Raw genomic sequence first — 20,343 nt, forward strand, 5'->3', positions numbered from 1 at the left:
TATATTCAATATAATATATATTCACAACAAAAATCAAGTCTACTAATATTTCAGAAATTATTCGCGCTACTCAGGAGACCCTCAACTTTAAAATCTCAATAGTCATGCTAAAACCTGGCTTATATGATCTGACTCGCAAAAACTCACTGCAAATTGTCGATAATTCCAAATTATACAGAATGGCCCCTGACATATATATATATATATATATATATATATATATATATATATATATATATATATATATATATATATATATATATATATATATCAGGAGATATATATATATATATATCTATATATATCTCCTGACAAAATAACATCATATTCGTATTGATTCCCAGTCACAAGGGTATACTTGAGAACAAATTGACTAATACCCTCACCAAATATACTATTACAAATGAGAACAAACCATAAATATGTTATATTATAAAGAACTTTCTCCATTTATAGATAGTAAGATAAATAGACGCTGGTATCTTCTAGACGAGGAAAACAAGATTTAGTCTATTAAGAAGGACTTTCCCTGCTTCTTTAGAAAAGAGAGATTAACAAATCAAATTCAGCAGGCTGTTGAGAGATCTTTACATCTCCAACGTGAGGAAAAAAATGCAAAGACTTATTAGAAGTCATGACTTGTCTGGTTCATTGAGAGATATTTTCATGCTTCAAAACCTGGCGACATTATTTGATCTTCTTAAGGAAATTAGTCTTCATTTGAAGATCACTTTTTTTATATAAAATGTTATCTATTTATTTGCTTATTTGGATATTTCGTTTTTATTTTTAAATATATTTTATGTAAATTTTGTTACTGGTTATTGAATATTATTTTTTGCCTAACAAGCAATGAAACCGCAATGTTACGACGGTTCGAAATAACATTTTCAGTCAATTCATGTGCAAGTTCTTTGATAAATCTTGTAATTCATTGTCTTCCAACACTTTTGATCTTCTACGTTCTTTATAACTGACATCAAAATTACTAATTTCAGAGTAGCTGAATAAAAGTCATTCATAAAAGTAATCGAAATTAATAGAGAGGCTAAATTATTAAATTGATACTTATCATAGTGATATTTTTACTGACACTTTAATCGCAGGTTCAAATCCCGCTAAAACATAAGTATTTTTATTTATTTGTTATCTGTGAACTTCACTCAAGTTATTGACTAAATTGAGTAAAATCAAAGCTGTGGCCATAGCCTGGTAAAAAAAGGCTTTAACAGGTCAATTGAAAACTCCCATGGTCTACCATAGTAAAACACATGTTTTTGGCAAAATTAGTTTTTTTATTCAACATAATTCCCTTCAAGGGTGATACACTGATTATAGCGACCCTCCAAATTTTCGATACCATTTTTGTAGTACGAGTTGTCCTTTGCTTCAAAATAGGCCTCAGTTTCGTCGATCACCTCTTCATTCGACGAACATTTCTTCCCAGCGAGCATTCTTGTGAGATCTAAGAACAGGTAATAGCCGTTGGGGCCAGATCTGGAGAATACGGTGGATAAGGAAGCAATTCGAAGACCAATTCATGGATTTTTGCCATCGTTTATACTGATTTGTGACACGGTTCATTGTCTTGATGAAGCAGCACTTTCTTTTTCTTCAAATGCGGCCGTTTTTCGGCGATTTCTTCCTTCAAACGGTCCAATAATGCTATGTAATAGTCGCTGTTTTTGGTCCTTTCTTTTTCAAAGCAGTCAATGAAAATTATTCCATGCGCATCCCAAAATACAAACGCCATAATCTTGCCAGCCGACTATAGCGTTTTCCCACGCCTTGGAGCGGGTTCATCGTGTGTAGTCCACTCGGATGTCCAATCGACGACTTCAGAATGAAATGATGGAACCATGTTGCATCCATTGTCACATATCGACGCAAAAATTCGGGTTTATTACGATTGATCATTTTCAAACACTGCTCCGAATCATCAACTCGCCGTTATTTTTGGTCAAAAGTGAGCTCGCGCGATGTCCACTTTGCACAGAGCTTTCTCACACCCAAATATTCGTGAAAGATATGATGTTCACGTTCAGAGTGCATGATATGATGTTCACGTTCATCTTTAGAGTGCCTACTATTTCATTCAGTTTCAATTTACGGTTATTCAAAATCATTTTGTCTTCGGTGCTCATTTCACCACGTCTAAACTTAGCATACCGATCCTTGATGGTTGATTTTCCTGGGGCAGTGTCCGGAAACTCGGCATCAAGCCAAGTTTTTGCTTCAACTGTACTTTTTCTCTTCACAGAACAATATTTTATTAACACGAAATTCCTTTTTATTCATTTTTTTCACAATAACAAAAGCTGCTTCACTCAAAATGCTATAATTCACAAACTAATGATCTGATAGCTGTCAAATTTATATACGCATCTCTTAAGGGTTAGAGCTAACTAAAAAACATATGGATTTAATTCTAGTAGCGCCATCTATGTGTCAGGCTGGGGACTCTTTAATTGACCTGTTGGAATATATTCAATGCGTATGACTCAATAACATATATGACCGATTTAAAAAAGACTTTATTTCACTAAACATTTAAACAAACGTAAAAAGTAAACAAAAAAAAACTTATTCACGATAAGGGCTTAAGCACGTCAAAGGCCTTAATGACTGATCCGCTTCATTTTTACTGTTTCCATCTTCCATGTGCAGATGGTTGTACTCGGCCAAGGCAGTGTTCAGACCGTCTAAATCTTCGGCATCTTCGCTGCCGCTCTGCACATCTCCATCGCCCAAATAAATTGTTTGAGAACCATCGCCGTCTAGATCTGCAAATGATCTCAGCGTCCCGTTATATATCAGCAAGTCATCGATAAGAATCTAGAATATAAAACAATTTTTTCAAAATTGTTATGAATTAAAATAATATAAAATCAAAAAAAAATTAAAAAAATAGTAGGACCGAACTCCAATCATCAAAAATATAATTATTGATACAAGTATTTCTATTTTAAAATTCACAATTTTGTTTTAAATTTTATTTTCAGGCTTTTTCGCATTATTAGTTCTATTTCAGTCAACTTTTTAGTCTACCCCGGATGCAGTACCACGAGTTCTTAGGCATGGCATTTCAACCTTCATAAAAAAATATTCAAATGTATCTAATCCACAAACAGAGATAGATCTCAAAAGCCAATTACCAACACTAATGCACATCTCGTACACAATTGTTCAAAATATTTTTCATAACAAATCAATTTTTCCACAACACACCCTTATACTCATTGAGCTGTTTCTAACACCATTGACCGAATTTCACAAACTTCACTGATGCGAACAGACATAAATAGTGAAATATATTTGATATACAGATTTCGTACAGATACATGATTTCGGGTCTTCTTGATATTTATGGTTATGGGCGCTACAAGAAGTCCTCTACCAGGTCTAACATCTGACACGTCTAGCCTCGGTACTTGAACCCTAGTTATCCGACATACTTGACAACGAGCTGATGGGAATCATCATTGTTGAACACATATGTTCTGTTTACTTGGTATCTTTTTGCCTGTCTATTTTCACCAGACGTTCAATATAATGCAAACGTTATGTTTTGTATCGGGCCATAATTCTTTTACCATGTCATAAATATTAGGAACTTCAGTTAAAAGGTTTAATAAATTAAACCCTCTAACAATAGAACCGAAAGAATCCAATAACATATGCCTTGAGATCAACCCGAATAAAACAAAAACTTTAATACAGAAAAAAGGTAATGAAGACGCACAAATCATAGCAGAAGACAATATTGAGTCTATGGATCACTTCACATACCTGGCAGTGGAACTGAACTCCAATAAAGCCTATTTCGCTATGTTTCACGTACTAAAATCTAAAAACTACACCGTAATAACAGGCTGAAGGTCCCCAAAACAATCCCAAGTCCCGTCGCAAGCTATAGAAGCGCAGAGTGGACCATGACAGAAAGAAAAACAAACATGCTCAATGTCTTCGAAATAAATGTCAATAACAGGACAATAACATTTGGAAAACTAGATCTAACCAAGAATTATATCTGTCTAAAGAACCCCGACTATCAGAATATATCAGTCTACAACGGTTATAGTGGGCAGGGCATGGAATAAAAACGGAAGACAAGAGGTTAGCAAAAAGAATTTTATATAGTCGAATGCACGGAAAAATCCAGTGGAAAAACCTCGAAAACGCAGAGAAATTGAAACTCAGCAGAATGAGGCAGAATCTTTGAGGATCTTATTCCGACTTGCTAAATTGATTTCAGGAAACAACATCGATCAGGTTCAGAGAATCAGCCATGTCATATAAAAATCACTAGAAAAAAATTTATTCTGCAACATTTTTAGATATTGCTCAAGCTTTCGATAAAGTTTGGGATATGCGTTCGCTTCTCAAAGTTAAACAAGAAGATTATTGTTCTAACTTGAGGCGAATACAAGAACGTATCCACAGGAAAGTGTATTAGGACCAGTCCTTTATCTGTGGTATAATAGGGGCTTGCTTACATTCGATAAAAATGTTAGATATTCGAGATAACAACAATGAATCAACCAAAAAGTAACAGCTATTGTCGAAAAATTGTCTGGACAGAAAAGCGACGCACCAAAATGAATCAAAATAAATCAGTGCATATTGACTTCACCAACAAATGAACCAAGCATAAACCAGTATATATAAATCAACAAGTAGCAGGTATGAAAACAGCCAAATATCTTGGCATGACCCTAGAAACTCATGTGGAAATGACATGTTACGAAAAAATAAATCAAGCTGATGTACAAAAAAAGGTAGTGTTTATTAGGTATATATTCAGTACTGTCAGTATATGATCAACTCATCCTTTACCAAAATCTTGAACAAGTGTGGACTTATGGTGTTTAACTCTGGGATTATACCAGCCAAAGCAATAGAAATATCATTGATTCCAAAACAAGGTGCTGCCAGATATTTTTGATGCTGCATGGTAAATTCGTACCGACAATCTGCATAAGTACCTAAAGGTAGAAACTGTTGATAACGTTATCAAGAACTGTGCCCATATATATAAACAGAGGCTCCATAAACAGATCGATGTTGAGGTTCTCCAGCTCCTAGATAATAATGCCTTAGTCAGAAGATTAAAAAGATGGAAACCAATAAGACCTAGTTCAGTGAAGTTACAAGTAAAACCCAACATTAAAAACAGTGACATAGATGTTAAGCCCAAAGTATCTATCGTAGAATAAGTATTGTGTAATTTTAAAACTCTAGCAAATTAGAATAAAAACAAAGAATTTATTAGTGTTCATTTACTACAATTCTATAATAAATAATAAAACAAATATTGTATAAGTAACCTACCCCGAAATCCTTTACACCTCTGCTCGGGGTTTTCGAGTAATTCCAAAATTTCATAAACGATATTGATATTGGCACGTCCGTAATCACGTATATTCGATTCAAATGTCGTGGAATAATTGGGGCAAGCCTAAAAAACAACACCATTTATTAAATATTTACACTCACGATACTTGTTTCAGTTTGTATAACATCTAACCAAGAATGGTTGCCTGAAATGTTGTTGTTATCTTCATCGATAAGCTTATCAGGAGTTCTCACATCACCCGAGATGTTTGGTAGAATATTCACACTCTCTGGGTATGCGCATATATCTAAAATAAACAAAGAGTTAATGACTCAAGAAAACTAACGTTTATTTATCTTTACTTTGCTCTTCTAGAGAAATTTTTTGTCCATTTCCATCATATAGTTCCAATCCGTTTAGACCACAATAATACATATCACCCCATGTTGAGTAAATCACAATTTCCGTTACAAAACCAACTAAACTATTTAAAATCAACTTATTCGTAGAAGGTTGAGTAATGACTTCAGGATGCTGATCAAAAAATCTATAAAAAAGCGATTCCATATTTTTAAATATGTATAGTCTATCCAATAACACGGCCAATTGACGTCAATAAAATTTATGACGTCAGCACGTCGCAATGTTGCCAAATAGATTCAATACAAAAGAGCATAGCGACAAACAACGTTCATAACCTTTAATTTTTGAAGAATTTTGCAAACATTTGGCAACATGGCAAAATATATCATTAATTGTCGTTATAAGCTTACCTTATTTCTTGAATAAAATCGTAAAAAGCATTACCCGGAGCACGTCTCAATAGGAAACATTCTTCGCCGTTATTGGGATTTACAACAGGTCGTCCATCTAAGAGGACTTTCATTGTTTTAACACCAACATACGACAATTCCAAGTTTTCATTATAATTCCACACTCGTACTCCTATAAGAAACCTTGCTGTAATGCCCAAAAAGTAGTTATTCATTGTATTATATTACCTGAAATATACTTGTAGTCATCGAAATCGACACTAATAATGACTGAATCATCTGGCAATACTTGTCGACACACACACCACATCTGCGAAGAATCGGTGGTAACGTTCTCGCCATTAGATAAATTGTTAAGGCAGTCTGTTTTTACATTACAAGACCAACGCAGTTCATTACAGCTTAAAATAAAGTTAATTTAAATATTGACATTGTTGTTGGTTTATAATAACAAAGTGCTTGTATGTATTTTGATCAGCGATTGGTACAGATGGAAACTATCTATGTAAAAAACTAATAAGACCTTTAACCTAACTGTTTCTCTGCATAAAATGGCAGTTTTCCATTTAGCATTATTGAATTATTCGGTGTGCATATATGCTAAACTTGGAATTGTTTAATCGCAAAGCCCTTCAAAACCCGTAGCTTTATACCAATTGTCAGTTCTGATATATACGATTTAAAAAGGATACTTAAAACTTTCAGACAGCTTAACAGATGATAAATCAATTGTTTCCAGAAGTTTACATACAATGGTCAACATACAACGCTCGATCATAAATTCTGCCGTACTGTGATTACAGAACTTATTATCAATTGTTCAGGTCGGTCCAGCATGGCTTGACTGGCACATGGTTGAAGAAGAAAGTTGAAATTGAAATGCTAAAGAAGAACAAAAATTAATCGATGAGTGCTTGTATTGCATTGCATTTTACATTGATATTCTCATTAATATAATAATAGCCTATAAATTAATTCCAAAAGATTTGAAATATGTTGTATTGCTGTGTATTAAATCTCATCGGGTATATTTGTAACCAACTTTATGCAGAAGCCTCACTAACAGGCTTCAATTTCCATTATATGCTTACTTCCATTATTTTGTCGAAGTGCCAACAGATCTTTTTTTAAATCAACTTCAATTTGAAAAAAGGCTGCTGAAGGTCATCGAATGCTGAAGATGTGTAGGCATTACACGATGAAATCATCAATAGAGATCGCTAAAGACTACGACTGAGGTGTTTGAGGCACAACAATGTTATTCTTCAGCATGATAATGCTCGAACAAATGTTGCAAAACTGATGAAAACATACTTAACATTAAAATAAAGAGCAGCAGGTGGCAGACATCATGACCAAACCATTTCAGAGGACTCATTTGTGGATTTTTGGGTGGTGAATTGGGGTTGCTGTAGGATTGAATTCTTTATCTTTGTTTGATTGTTGTACTTAACAAGGGAAAGTGCCAGAGTATATTATTGCTGCTTTAGTTAAATGAAGGCTTTTGTGTTAAGTACAGTAATTAAATGTCATTAGTTTCTAGGGACTTTGAGTTATGTAGTTGTTAAGCATATATATAAGTGTCAATTAAAAGAAAAGTCACGTTGTTGTATATAGATAATTCATTTTTCGTTTATAGTCTAAGTTTAGATAAATTAAATAAATAAAGCTGTTTATTAAAGTAATCTCAGAATATCAATTAATAGCCTAAAATCTCAACGAAGCGAAAAAATATATTGTACCATTTTTTCTCAACAAATGCCGATTTTTAAAGTGAAAAAAATTATCAAAATACATGCAAGCACGTAATAAATAATAATATTACGAACCTGGCACCATCCTCAGTACCTTCGATTATTTCTAAACCCGTTAATCCAATTGCTAAAGGGTTTCCCCAATTTTCTAGCAAAACAAAATCAATTCTTTTAGTGCCATATAAAATTTGTTCGGGCGAATCGACAGCTTCACTATGCTCCAGGCCCGCTGGCACGGTTTTGTCTGTCAGAGAAATACCCGTAATCGGCCTTACCTAAATCATTAAATTATCACGTTGATGTCACTACACAAAAATTAATAACGTTAATAAAAAATATAATACCTCACTACTTAGTATGGAAGTCGGTGGTCTATCGTCCTTGCTGCTTGGAGTAATCGGTTGGGATGTTAAACTTGAGTAAGACGAATCATTTAGTGAAATTTTTTCGAGGATAGCTTCATCTGTCGTGAAAAGAATTGTCTGTAAATGAGCTAAAACGTATTAAAACAGAAACGTATACCCTACAGCGCCATAAAAAATATAGACTCTAATGTAAATTTAAATTATTATATGCAGTCTATTCAAAGTTTTTTTGTACATACGTCATCAACATGTTTAATGTATTGCCTGTCGCAATTTGTAAATTCGTTTCAGAATCAAACAATCTTTTTCTTCTCATTTTATTCTAGTGAAAAAGAGACATAATGCCGTCTAATTAACTCGAAATGAGCTGATTCGAAACGAGTGAGCCTATCAAAGTCGTCCGATTGTCAGACGTATGCAAAATTATTGAAAGCAATAGTGATAAGAGGTTATAACTCTTACCTATAAATTATTGTGGCTGTATAATTAACCGTAGTTTTTAGATGTATTATAATATTAAAATAAATTATATTTGATAACATTTTTGTTCAATTATTTTATTTAGATCAGAATTTTGTTGCATGTTAAACTGTAAAGTCAAACTGAACTAAAATTCAGAGTTGATGCGGTAACATTGCGAATGTTTGACGTCGCAAATTTAGATGACGTATGTACAAAATTACTGTATCATAGAGCACATATAGAGGTTTTACTTAAATAGGCGAAATCGAGGAAATGTTTTACGTGGTCCAACCAATGCTGGCTCTGAGACCACTATTGGTTCATTTGAATTTTCTTACAAAAACTTTTAATTGACCAATTATTATAACTAGATTGTTTGTTTCTATGGTTTGTTTAGGACGCCATTTTTTTGTCTCTGACATCATAGAATAAAGAAACCTTTATTCTATATCTGACAATGAGTACGATCAGCATTTTTAATTATAATCACTATTATTTGATTATAATGTATCTTCATTCTCAAAAGTGTTGTGTATCCAGTATATGTGCGGAAATAAAAAAAAACAGGCGTCGTTTTCCTAGGAAGAAACAACCCAAGTTAGCTATATTAAGGATGTGTGTGTATGACTCAGCATTGCTTTTACCTGGTACGTGTACAATTATTTGTATAGAACATTTGTATTCATATATACTGTTAATCATAGACAACAGAAGAAATTATGAAAATATTACCCACCCTTAAAAACAAAATGTGTCCAAATTAGGTGGTGGCAAAATTACATTGAAGGTAAATGTGATTACACTACATGAAAAGTTTTTGTTACCTTTTAAAAAGTTGCTTGTAAAATACCCTCAATTAAAAACTTAATTATTTTGAAGGGGTTCATTTACTTGAAACTTAACCGAGATAACCTTTTCAACAAAGATTTTTAAAAAATACGTCAATACAAACTAGAATTATACAATCTGTAGATCAACAAGATGAGCTTGATTTTATAGACAAGATGTTGTTTTATTATATTGTTAATAGATCCTTAAGCGGTCTCTTTAACTCCTCGATTTTATGTTGCCATAATAAGAGCACAGTAGTAATATTAACATATATCGTACATTTAAATTTTTGTCGCCGTTCTTTAAAGTACTACTTTTTGGTATGTTTTCTCCATTCTGACGTATATCATACAATTTAACGGTTTTAATGATCCGTTCCACAATTTTCACAATAATATTGTAAAAATAATTATAACTTGTCTCAATACATTTTTGCGTTGAACGAACACGTAAAATATAAACAGATACAGACTTTCAGTTGTGCTGCTCTGCTTTCAGAATGAACGAACAAAAATATAGAAAACTTAATACATATTATTTAAATTGATAGCACTAAAGAAATATGAAAAAGGGAAAAAGCGCTATAGACAATTTTGATTACATTTGCCAGGAGATATCTTATGTATTCAGTTAGATTGCAGCCTTTCTTATATTCACATTTAATTATTTTTTATTTATATATTTATATTTCATTATTTTTTATTTATATTCATTATATATTTATATTTTAGATTTACGATATTTTATAATATTTGTATTTATATAGAATTATATTTGAATAAATTATTTTAACAGATTACATTTAGGTTTTATTTCAAATTTAATTGGTCAGTAGAATGTGACGTCAGAGGTTATGCTTATAATATAATAATTAATATAATAAAATGCTTTCCTATTAAAATATATTTTTTACAGGTGCCTATAATAGTAATTTAAACTAAACAATGAAATTCAGCCAAATGACGTTCCAAGCGCCTTCCTTCCTGATAAAATTTATATTACATAAAATCATTAAAGCGTGGTAACACCGCTGGTGTCTACCAAGTAATGTCAACTTTATTTATGACAACAAAATTACTCAAAACACACATGTATTAGTTCAGAACATTTAGATTCAGATTTTTTAACTCATTAATTAAATTGCGATAAGAAGTGTTAAGCTTTCTAAGAATGTACATATTGTCGTCATCGGCCATTTATACTACTCTATTATTTTGTTACTTGAATTTATTCTAAATAAAGTCGTTTTTTAACTTTACCAGTTATTCTCATTTATATTTGGGAGGAAAAAGACGCACAAAGATGCAAAAGATATCGGAGTAGATATCTGAACTAAGAAAAAAATTCAGAGACGTAGATCACATGTCTATCGAATGGAAAGTGAACGAATTCTTTACGTACTTTAATAGCGAAAACGATATTTTAGACAAAAAGGAAATTGCAGAGAGTAGATGATACCAAAACAGCGTAATGACTAAGAAGTACAAACACTCTCCGAGTATTTTACCTGTATCTAAACAAATTAGAGTATTCAAAAGTATTGCCATTGCAAAAGTCTTTTAACCAATAATATTATCATTAAAACAATGGGATAAAAAGCAATAATAGCTTTTATTATCCCACTTAAGTTTTTATAATCAAAGGTTTTCGGTATCAAAGTTTTACTAAGTTCCGTATAGGCGTTGAGAACTATCGATTGGAAACAAACATCGATAGAAGAAGGAAAAGAACAAGATAGTGGAGACAAACACAGTACTATTAACGTCAGGCGGTGAGATTTTTTCTGCAGAAGTAGACGAAAATAATTGGGAGATTGACAATGGGGCTACGAAGCATGTGACAAATAGGCCAGATTATTTTGTGAGTTATGAAGCATTCAATCCACCACAATGAACTAAAAATGCTGGAAAAGAATTTTTAAATGCCTAAGGGAAAGGAACAATTCCGTTCATATCAACAGTTAAAGAGAGATGTGAGGATATTACATTGAAAGATGTCTGGTATGTACCGAATATTTCCAAAAATTTGTTTTCTGTTTTAGCTACTCATGACCAAAATAAAAATAGTAAGTTTGAGTCCAGTTCTATAAATATTTATGGTCAATTGAAGTTGTGTGGTTTTCGTGCAGTAAATGGTACTCTGTACAAAGCAGCTATGAAACCATTAGTATCTGAACATCGAGTTGATGTATGTTCTGTTATCAAGGGTAAATCTGATCTATTACAGTTGTATCATGAGAAATGGGGTCACCAAGATAAACATCATGTAAAAGCAAAACTTAAGGATTTTTGTATTGATATCAAGATAGATGAAGCAGAAATCTGTATGTACATATGGAAAATAGATAGTTGTTATTAAATAATGTTTAAAATTCAAATTGGTCCCAGTGCTTCTTTAAATGAATAAAATATTGATAAAAACGACGATATTGTAATAGAGCTAGATCAAATTTTTACCCTCAAAGCTTTATGGTAAACGAACATCCCCAGACGGCATTACAATCTTTCAAATAAGTAAACAATCACTATTAAAATTACTTATGGATTCGGGAACTTCTTTATTTTGTATTATTCTTTTTTTATTGTAAACTGACTAAAGAAAATTTTAATATATTTGGAATAAATGCAACCTCTATTACAGTCTCTCACAGCATAAATCTCTTAATATGTTTTCAAAAATCTTCCTTCGATGGTATTTTGGATTTATATTTTCTTAGAGTAATGAATCATTTTCAGGTTTTGAATTCTCATGGCTTATAAATGGAGAAAGTTATCAATTATTTTCAATCAAAGACAATCCTCATCCAAATATTCATCCAATTCAAAAGATGCCAAAGAGGCAAATTATGTGAAACAAATTTTTAACAAAATATGTAAATTTTGATTTACAAAATAAAATTAAATATATGCGTATATATGTTTTGACATTATTTTAGATAAAGACGAACCTTTGACATTCAGTTGTAAAATAAAATATCACATAAAAACAAATTCAGGAAATTCCATAATTACTGCAGTATGGGTACTGTTATGCCCAAAAACAAGAAGTTAAAAATTAAATTCAAAAGTTATTTGCTTAGGGAATCATTGAATATCGCCATGAAATTCTCCAATTTGGGTAGTGCCTAAAATACTTGATCAACTAACAAAATGAAATCTGTGGTAGATTTCGGATACCAAAAAATTAAAATTAATTAAAATAAAATCTATAGGTCGTAATTTTTAACTTCACCAAAAAATAAGAACATATTTTAAAAAATGTAAAAAAATTATAACGTCTGATAGTATTTTAATGTATCCTAACTTTGATAAATAATTCATATTAACAACAGATGCTTAAAATTTTATAACTTGTTTAGTTCTTTCCGACTTGAGGGATAATGGTAAAACGGAACGACCGGTAGATTCTCGAATATTAACAAACACGGAAATAAAATACTCAACAACTGAAATAAGGTAATTGTCAATTGTTTGGAACACTAATGCTTTTAAACCTTATATTTTTGGAATAATATTTCAATTAGCCACCGATCACAGATCAGAAACAATCAAAATCTCGAAATACAAAGAATTGTTTGATGTGTACTGCAATGTCATCAGGTGTTGTACTAGTTTTTGAGTTCGCGCGTTGTTATAACGCTTGTTACCTGACGACAATGCATTAAATCATTTGGAACTTGCTTTTGTGCTGTGATTGTGCTTCGGAACTTATGAAAATGCAGAGACAACTTTGCAAAATCGATTTAAAGTGTTTTTGTTACGTTTGTGTATGTTATATGTTCGGTAAGCATGAACAAATCCTGACACAAGTCACTCAAAGATACGCATTTATTGTACTTTGCTGTGGTAAACACTGGCAAGCCATGAGTATTAAAATTATTTTGTAACGCAGTTCAGAACAAAGCTGTACAAACGGTCACTTGATGAAAATGTATACTTTTGATTTTCTGTGTCAACGTTGTGGAGACCACAGAAAAATCATTTAGATAATTGCTACTTTTGCTCGATTAATGCTATCAGTATAAATACAAAAAATAGCACAGTATAAATATACTGATGTGTAATCAATCGCTAGTTCCACGTATGGACAGTGATCTGAACTAATTCATATGTATTTGGAGTATTTTTGTGGTTATGAATAAAACTGACATAAATATACACCAAACATATAAATACATTAGACGCCTAAAGTAATTTCTACAGATACTCTGAACTCAGATCTTCAATACTAACAAGCCATGAGTATTAAAATTATTTTGTAACGCAGTTCAGAACAAAGCTGTACGGTCACTTGGTGAAAATGTATACTTTTCATTTTTTGTGCCAACATTGTGGAGACAACAGAAAAATCATTTAGGTGATTGCTGAATGCTTTTGCAATGGTGGATAAAATGCGATGTATCAAACGAAAAAATAAAACATGCGAGCCATCAAATATAATCATCAAACACAGATTATTTAAATACGCGATCAAGGGAGCGCATAGTTGGTGTCACTTTAACAATGTGAAGGTTGTCGTTACTACTCATTTATACCCGTCTATTCTGTGTACTTTAAGTTCTCATCTGCTCGAGTCCAAAAGTTATATTATATAAAAGTCTATATTTTTTACAGCGTACACAAGTGATAAAAAAAAACACTCACATCGCCAAACTGGTGTATTCCGCCAAGAATCTCACCACACGCCTTCGCTATTTCTCCTTTAAATATCAGCTGGTCGTCCAACAACATAACAACCTCTCTAACACCACGATACGAATGGATTCTGGACTTGTTATAATTCTAAACAGAAGAAGAACTTGGTTGTAGTCTACTAAAGTTTAATTAAAATTACGTTATACAGTCATACCCATATCCGAATCATCGCCACCGTAGTTACATCAGAAAATTCGATGTTAAGTATGTGGCTTTTCCCTAAATAGAACGGCGCTAACCAAATATGTAAGTCGTCTCTGGTTCTATTGACACCATCCAATAAGTTTTGTACCACTCTAGGATCGTTTTGGCATTCCGGTAGGACGTTCACGTCTGACGGAATCGCAAATATCTAATTATCAATTAGAAATATTAAATTACTAATTAACATTATATTAAAAGAAAATTACCTCCTTGGCTTTTACAATTGCTCCGGTATCGCTGAAAATCTCTATACCGTTGAGGCCCACATAGTATTTGTCGCCCCATGTGCTTAGTATATCCATAATTAATGTCTGAAATAATGATAATAATTACAGTTGAAACTCAAACGATAAAAATCTCAAATATTAATACACTAGAGAGTTCAACAAGTTTTGCTATTTTACAGTATATATCGAAAACGATAGCCGGAAAACATTCAAACTATTCGATAGTAAAAAAAAAGTAGTCCAGCCGGCTTGGTGGCGCAGTGGTATAGGCGATAGGACGGTCCTCCTACTGTATTTATGTCTGTGATTATTTAAAATTTGTGATTGTCCTAGGCAAGAGTGTAAAATCCAACAAGGAAAATGATCCCAGTCACGCCAGTAACCAGGCTGGGTAAGACCGGATGTCTTCTGGGATGTTTCTAAAGTTGGTCACTCGCCAGTCGGTAGGCTTAATGCTGAGGACCGTGGTTCGGAGCTCACGTTAAACTGTAGGTCCAGTCCAGATAAACCCATAGTTGGTAAAAGGAGACTTTAAAATATATTTTTAAAAAAGTAGTAGAATGAAAATAGTAATTACTATTTCATTTGAATGCATGTTTAAAAAATGTTTTTTTTTGTCAATCATGACCTACAAGGGATAGACAAAATAATATAAACATCATGTAATGTACTACAACGTGGGGCAAAAGTCCCGAGTCCCCATTTTGATTGCCTATAGCTTTGCTCAAAGAAAAGATCAGTAAGTTTGGTCTCCATAAAACGTTTATTTAGTCTTTACACTATTTCTTCGTTATGATTGAAAAATTATATGGGTTAAATGGTGACCGCGATTCGATATGAAAATTTCGGCACTTTTTAAGGTATTATTCATGACATCCTGCAACATCTGAGGATGAATATCTTCAATTTCGTGTCGAATATTGTCTTTGAGATATTGGGGCTTATTCACATAAACTTTTGATTAAAAAAAACCATAAGAAAAAGTCTGGTGCTGTTAAATCCGGAGACCTGGCTGGCCATGCTAAATCGCCACTTCGCGAAAATAGTGTTCGTGGAAAAACGTCATTCAATAATTGAATTGTTGAACGAGCTATGTGTGCTGTGGCCCTATCTTGTTTTGGTACCGCTCAGAGATCACATCATTGGTTCCAGCATGAATACCACACAATACAGTTTTTTTTTAGTGGATGCAATGATGTTTCATGAATTAATTAAGGATTCTGTGTACCCCAAAACTGACTGTTCTGTTTATTGACCTGGGCACTGAGAAACTCAACTCAACTCGTTGATCAGGATCTCTCGGTAGCAATTTTTGGTTAGAGCGAAACTGAGCGTTAGTCACATAACCAAGATGGCACGCAATCAAAATGGTAGCGGGACATTTGCCCCACCTGTTACATCTTGTTGCATGTTGGAAACACTGCTTCCGTATCTATTAAATCTAAGTATATATGTAGGGTGACCCATCGTCCCTATCTTAATCTCCAGTGTTACAATGTACATAAACACTGCTGTTTCTCAATTAATAGAGACCTCACTGACTGCGCTACACTACACAAATTGTTTTGATTCTTTTGACTCTGTGTTACCCAAGAGCTATATTACTTCGATATTGACAGAATGAAGTCTGTCCTTATGTCTCCTTGCGATTCTCTTGATTTCCTGAGTTGATAGTCGATATCAGTATAACTAATTAGTCATGTAGTATCTCGGTGCATCTGCAATTCTTCTTAGGACTTTGTCTTGGATCGCCATAATTAAATTCCGTATGTCCATATAGGTTTCAATATTTGCTTATATAATAGCAATTTATTATGTACTGATAATTGCGATTTTCTCCCTATTGACAGATACACTTTCCTATATTTTAACTCCAGTTCTTTCTTTTTATTTTTTACATCTTTCTTCCAGCGAAATTTTGCATCAAGATTCATTCCAAGATACTTAGCTTTGTTGCTATACTGAATGATAATATTACTTATTGTTATTAATGGTTGTACGGTCTGATTATATGTGAACTACGCATGAACAGGTTTCCTTTAGTTAATATGTATTTTCCAGGTTTGGATCCAATTATTTATATTGTCACTTGATTATTGTAATTTTCGCAGCAGTTCATTCTAGATGTAGCACAAGAACATAAATGAACATACCTTTTTGTCTTCATAGGCTTTTTTAATTACATCCATTATTCTATGTGCCAGGTTAATTGCTGAATGTTTGTTAATAAACCAAAACTGGTGTGTTGGTATTACGTTTTTTCTCTCTATAATAGTATTAATAATCACGTGTATGTATTGCTCGCTTTACATGGCAAGTCTTGTACGTTATATTTCAATGTATTGTACGCTTTGTTCTGCGACAGTTAAGATAAGTGATAAGTGAAATGTGTGATCTTCACCATGTTTCACGTGCGACAATATTCACAGTATAATGACGGAAACATCATAGATGAAGAGAAGTAGTGGGCGAAACCCAAAGCCAACTGACCATAGACCGGCAAACAATGAAAACGATTGTGGCAATAAACAAATATAAAACTACCATGCAAAAGAAACAGAAGAACTCAATACTCACTTGAGTAATGTTATTTCAACAAAAACAAACTGACATTCATTGAAGGATTATGACTGTGAAACTCTTTATAACGGAGTCCAAAGCTAAGCAGGGAAAGAAATGGTATGACTATCATAACACCTTGTTCTGGACTAAAACCAGGCGGTGGAATGCATGATGCATACCTGGTCGCGGAGACTTGCCCTGGAGTGACAACTCGGACCGGGTTATGTGGTACTGCCTCTGGGTTTACGAATACACTAAACCGAAACCGCCTCACAACTGACTCCTGTGGGTCGCTACTGCTATTGCTACTGCATTAAATTTGGGGATATGGCACCCGCTAATTGGGCAGCCGTTATTTGGCACAAGGACCCGGTGACTCTATTGATTCGCGTCCTGGAGTTAACACACGATTGGAAACTGTCATATGGGGGTTATGACTGCATGGAGAGATGAGGTCGTTTCAGCCCTGAAAAGGAGGAGGTTAGCGGTGACGCGGTGCTAAGCTCCCAGCATGCCGACCAGCTGGCGAATAAAAGCGTTTTTAGAAGAATTTGATCTAAGTTGTTTGTGGAATTATTGAGATATGAAGTGCTTGATTTCTGAAGTGTCAGTTTCCTTATGAATTTGATTATTTCTGACATGGAACCATGCAGCGTTTAAGATTCTCCTGCGGAGATTATTTTGGAAAATTTGAAGACGTTTCGCCTGATTGGTTGTAACAAACTTGAAGTAGACATTAGATCCGTAGAGGAGAACAGACTGTAAAACGCGACGTCAATGCACTCTTTTCTCGGCAGATCTGAAATAAAGATGTTAAATAAGGCTGGAGCCAGTGTGGAATCTTGAGGTACACCAGTATCGATTTGTTTTCGACTGAAAAGTTTATCATAAAACATGGACAATTGATGATTAGAAGAATGAAGTATGGTAAAATTCGATAGAGAAAAGGGACTAACATGTGATGCGGATTCAAAAAAAAATGATAATACTTAAAAGTTCTCATATGTAAACAGTTTAAACTGATGGCTTTTTGATTAAACACCAGATATCTTTGATAATAATAATTTGAGTTAACAATACAGCACTGCACAACAAAAGTTCTTTTACATCCGATAAAACTGATACTATCCCGTTTACATCTCATTTAGATGTCTTTCCTTCTCCAGAAATGTTAATGAATATAATTATAAAAAAAGGGTAATAGATAGAACTTTTTGAACTATCAGACCCAGGGTAAGTAGTGAAAGTATTGAAACGAATTTCGCTGAAGGATTAGAATACATTCAGAGCAACAATTGTTACTATGGCAAACTTCTGCCTATGTTAATGTCTGTACGAACCACAAAAGCTGCAATACTTCAATATTCTCATGAGAATGGAATCTTTCCTCATGCCCCCTTGCAATTCTTTTGATTTCTTGACTGACTGTGGGTATCTGAAGGTCTCGATGTAGGTAATCAGTCCTATAGTATTTGGGTGCGCCCACAATACCTCTCAGGACTTCGTTCTCTCTTTGCAGAAAATCCCCATAATTGAACCCGTATGTCCATATAGGTTTCAGTGTTTGCTTATATAATAGCAATTTATTATGTACTAATAATTGTGATTTTCTTCCAATTAGCCAGTACATTTTCCTATATTTCAATTCCAGTTCTTTTCATTTCTTCTTTATATGTTCCTTCCAGTTTTATATCAAGATCATTCCGAGATATTTAGCGTTGTTGCTATATGGAGTGATATTATTATTTAATGTTATTGGTGCCTATACGGTCCGTTTATAGGTGAACTGCACATGTACAGATTTATTTTCATTAATTCTTATTTTCCAAGCTTGTGTACAATTATTTATATTGTCACTTGCCTGTTGTAATTTTTGTGAAGCTTCTTCACTATTGTTTCCGACAGCTATAATCGCAGTATCATCAGCAAATGTAGCCAGCGTAATATTCTGCATTTGTGGTATATCACAAGTATAGAGTAGATAAAGCATTGGACCCAGTGCACTTCGTTGTGGTACACCTGCTTTAGCTTCTTTTGTTGTAGAGTAAGCTTCTCCTTGTTTGACTTTAAACATTCTGGTTGTAATGTACAATTTTAATAGTTCGGTGCGTTGTTTTGGTAGCATTTTCTGTAGTTTATGAATAAGGCCTTCATGCCAAACCTTATCGAAGGCTTGCGCTACATCTAAGAATACAGCTGAGCATCCTCTTTTACTTTCGTAGGCTTTTTCAATAACATCTGTTATTCTGTGGACCTGATCAATTGTTGAATGCTTATTATTAAACCCAAACTAATGTGTTGATATTAGGTTTTTTCTCTCTATGATCGGTTTTATTCTTTCCAACAGGAGATGACCTGTTGGAAATTATTCTATTTACATAACTAAGTACAATAAGTACTTTATATTTCGAATTTTAAATACCTACGAGATAGTTTTTTCTATTGCATTTAAAGCAAAGCATATATGCCACCACTTAATGAGATGCCTACGAGTTTCACTGAACATCTAATTATAAACGACGTTAAAATAATATTAATCAACGACCCAACAAACAATAAAAAAATAACACAAAAAATATAGCAGCGCCATATCTGGTCGAACACAAAACTTATTGAACAACCAATCACTTGTACTTTAACATACTCACTTTACCCTTCGGCAATTCCGGTATTATAAAATCATCTACCGTCTCTCGGCTATCCTCCCCAAATACATTATCCTGTGGAAAACTAGTTCTTCGATCCGAAAACTTCGAAGTGTATTTGGAATGTTTCAGTTGCCTTTTCTTCTCGAGTTTGGAACTAGGTCTTTTGTCACGTACTCCTTGAAATAAACATGAAAAACTGCCATACATAAAAACATACAAACAACTAAAGGCTGAAGGTTTTATGCCCATTGTTATAACAAACCATATATTAATATCTTAGGTATTGTAGTCACTTTCTTTATATAAGATAGTGTTAGATTAACAGGTGTATCGATAATTTCTTTCAGGATTTTGTAGCAGATTTCACTTGCCGTAAGTATACAATGTTATGATTTGATACATATTTATCTGTTCAATAAAACAATAAACTCACGTAATCTAAATTTGTGATGTCAAAACATTGCAATGTTGCCGTATCAACTTTGAGT

At 33.3% G+C, this 20,343-nt stretch overlaps 1 protein-coding gene across 4 annotated transcripts in view; it reads right to left on the minus strand.

Annotated features, from left to right (window-relative positions):
* Positions 1-2,516: 2,516 nt before the first annotated feature.
* LOC143205822 (protein KATNIP homolog) overlaps positions 2,517-20,343 on the minus strand; it is a 34,716-nt gene continuing 16,889 nt past the window's right edge. For 3 of the 4 annotated variants that reach the window (XM_076418854.1, XM_076418850.1, XM_076418844.1), the window contains 12 exons: positions 19,856-20,031; positions 14,625-14,729; positions 14,369-14,566; positions 14,164-14,301; positions 8,207-8,344; positions 7,938-8,137; positions 6,337-6,509; positions 6,109-6,280; positions 5,698-5,882; positions 5,528-5,642; positions 5,332-5,458; positions 2,517-2,835 (listed from right to left, as the gene is read on the minus strand). In XM_076418854.1, coding sequence (XP_076274969.1) covers positions 2,584-2,835; positions 5,332-5,458; positions 5,528-5,642; positions 5,698-5,882; positions 6,109-6,280; positions 6,337-6,509; positions 7,938-8,137; positions 8,207-8,344; positions 14,164-14,301; positions 14,369-14,566; positions 14,625-14,729; positions 19,856-20,031 — 1,979 coding nt within the window. In that variant the 3' untranslated portion in view covers positions 2,517-2,583. Of the gene's footprint in view, positions 2,836-5,331; positions 5,459-5,527; positions 5,643-5,681; positions 5,883-6,108; positions 6,281-6,336; positions 6,510-7,937; positions 8,138-8,206; positions 8,345-14,163; positions 14,302-14,368; positions 14,567-14,624; positions 14,730-19,855; positions 20,032-20,343 lie in introns of those variants that run through there. The other variant, XM_076418856.1, reaches the window with a different exon arrangement.

Source organism: Rhynchophorus ferrugineus, unplaced genomic scaffold (assembly GCF_030347505.1).
Source record: "Rhynchophorus ferrugineus isolate W39M unplaced genomic scaffold, kcgeb_rfMv2 rfM1, whole genome shotgun sequence".
NCBI lineage: Eukaryota > Metazoa > Arthropoda > Insecta > Coleoptera > Curculionidae > Rhynchophorus > Rhynchophorus ferrugineus.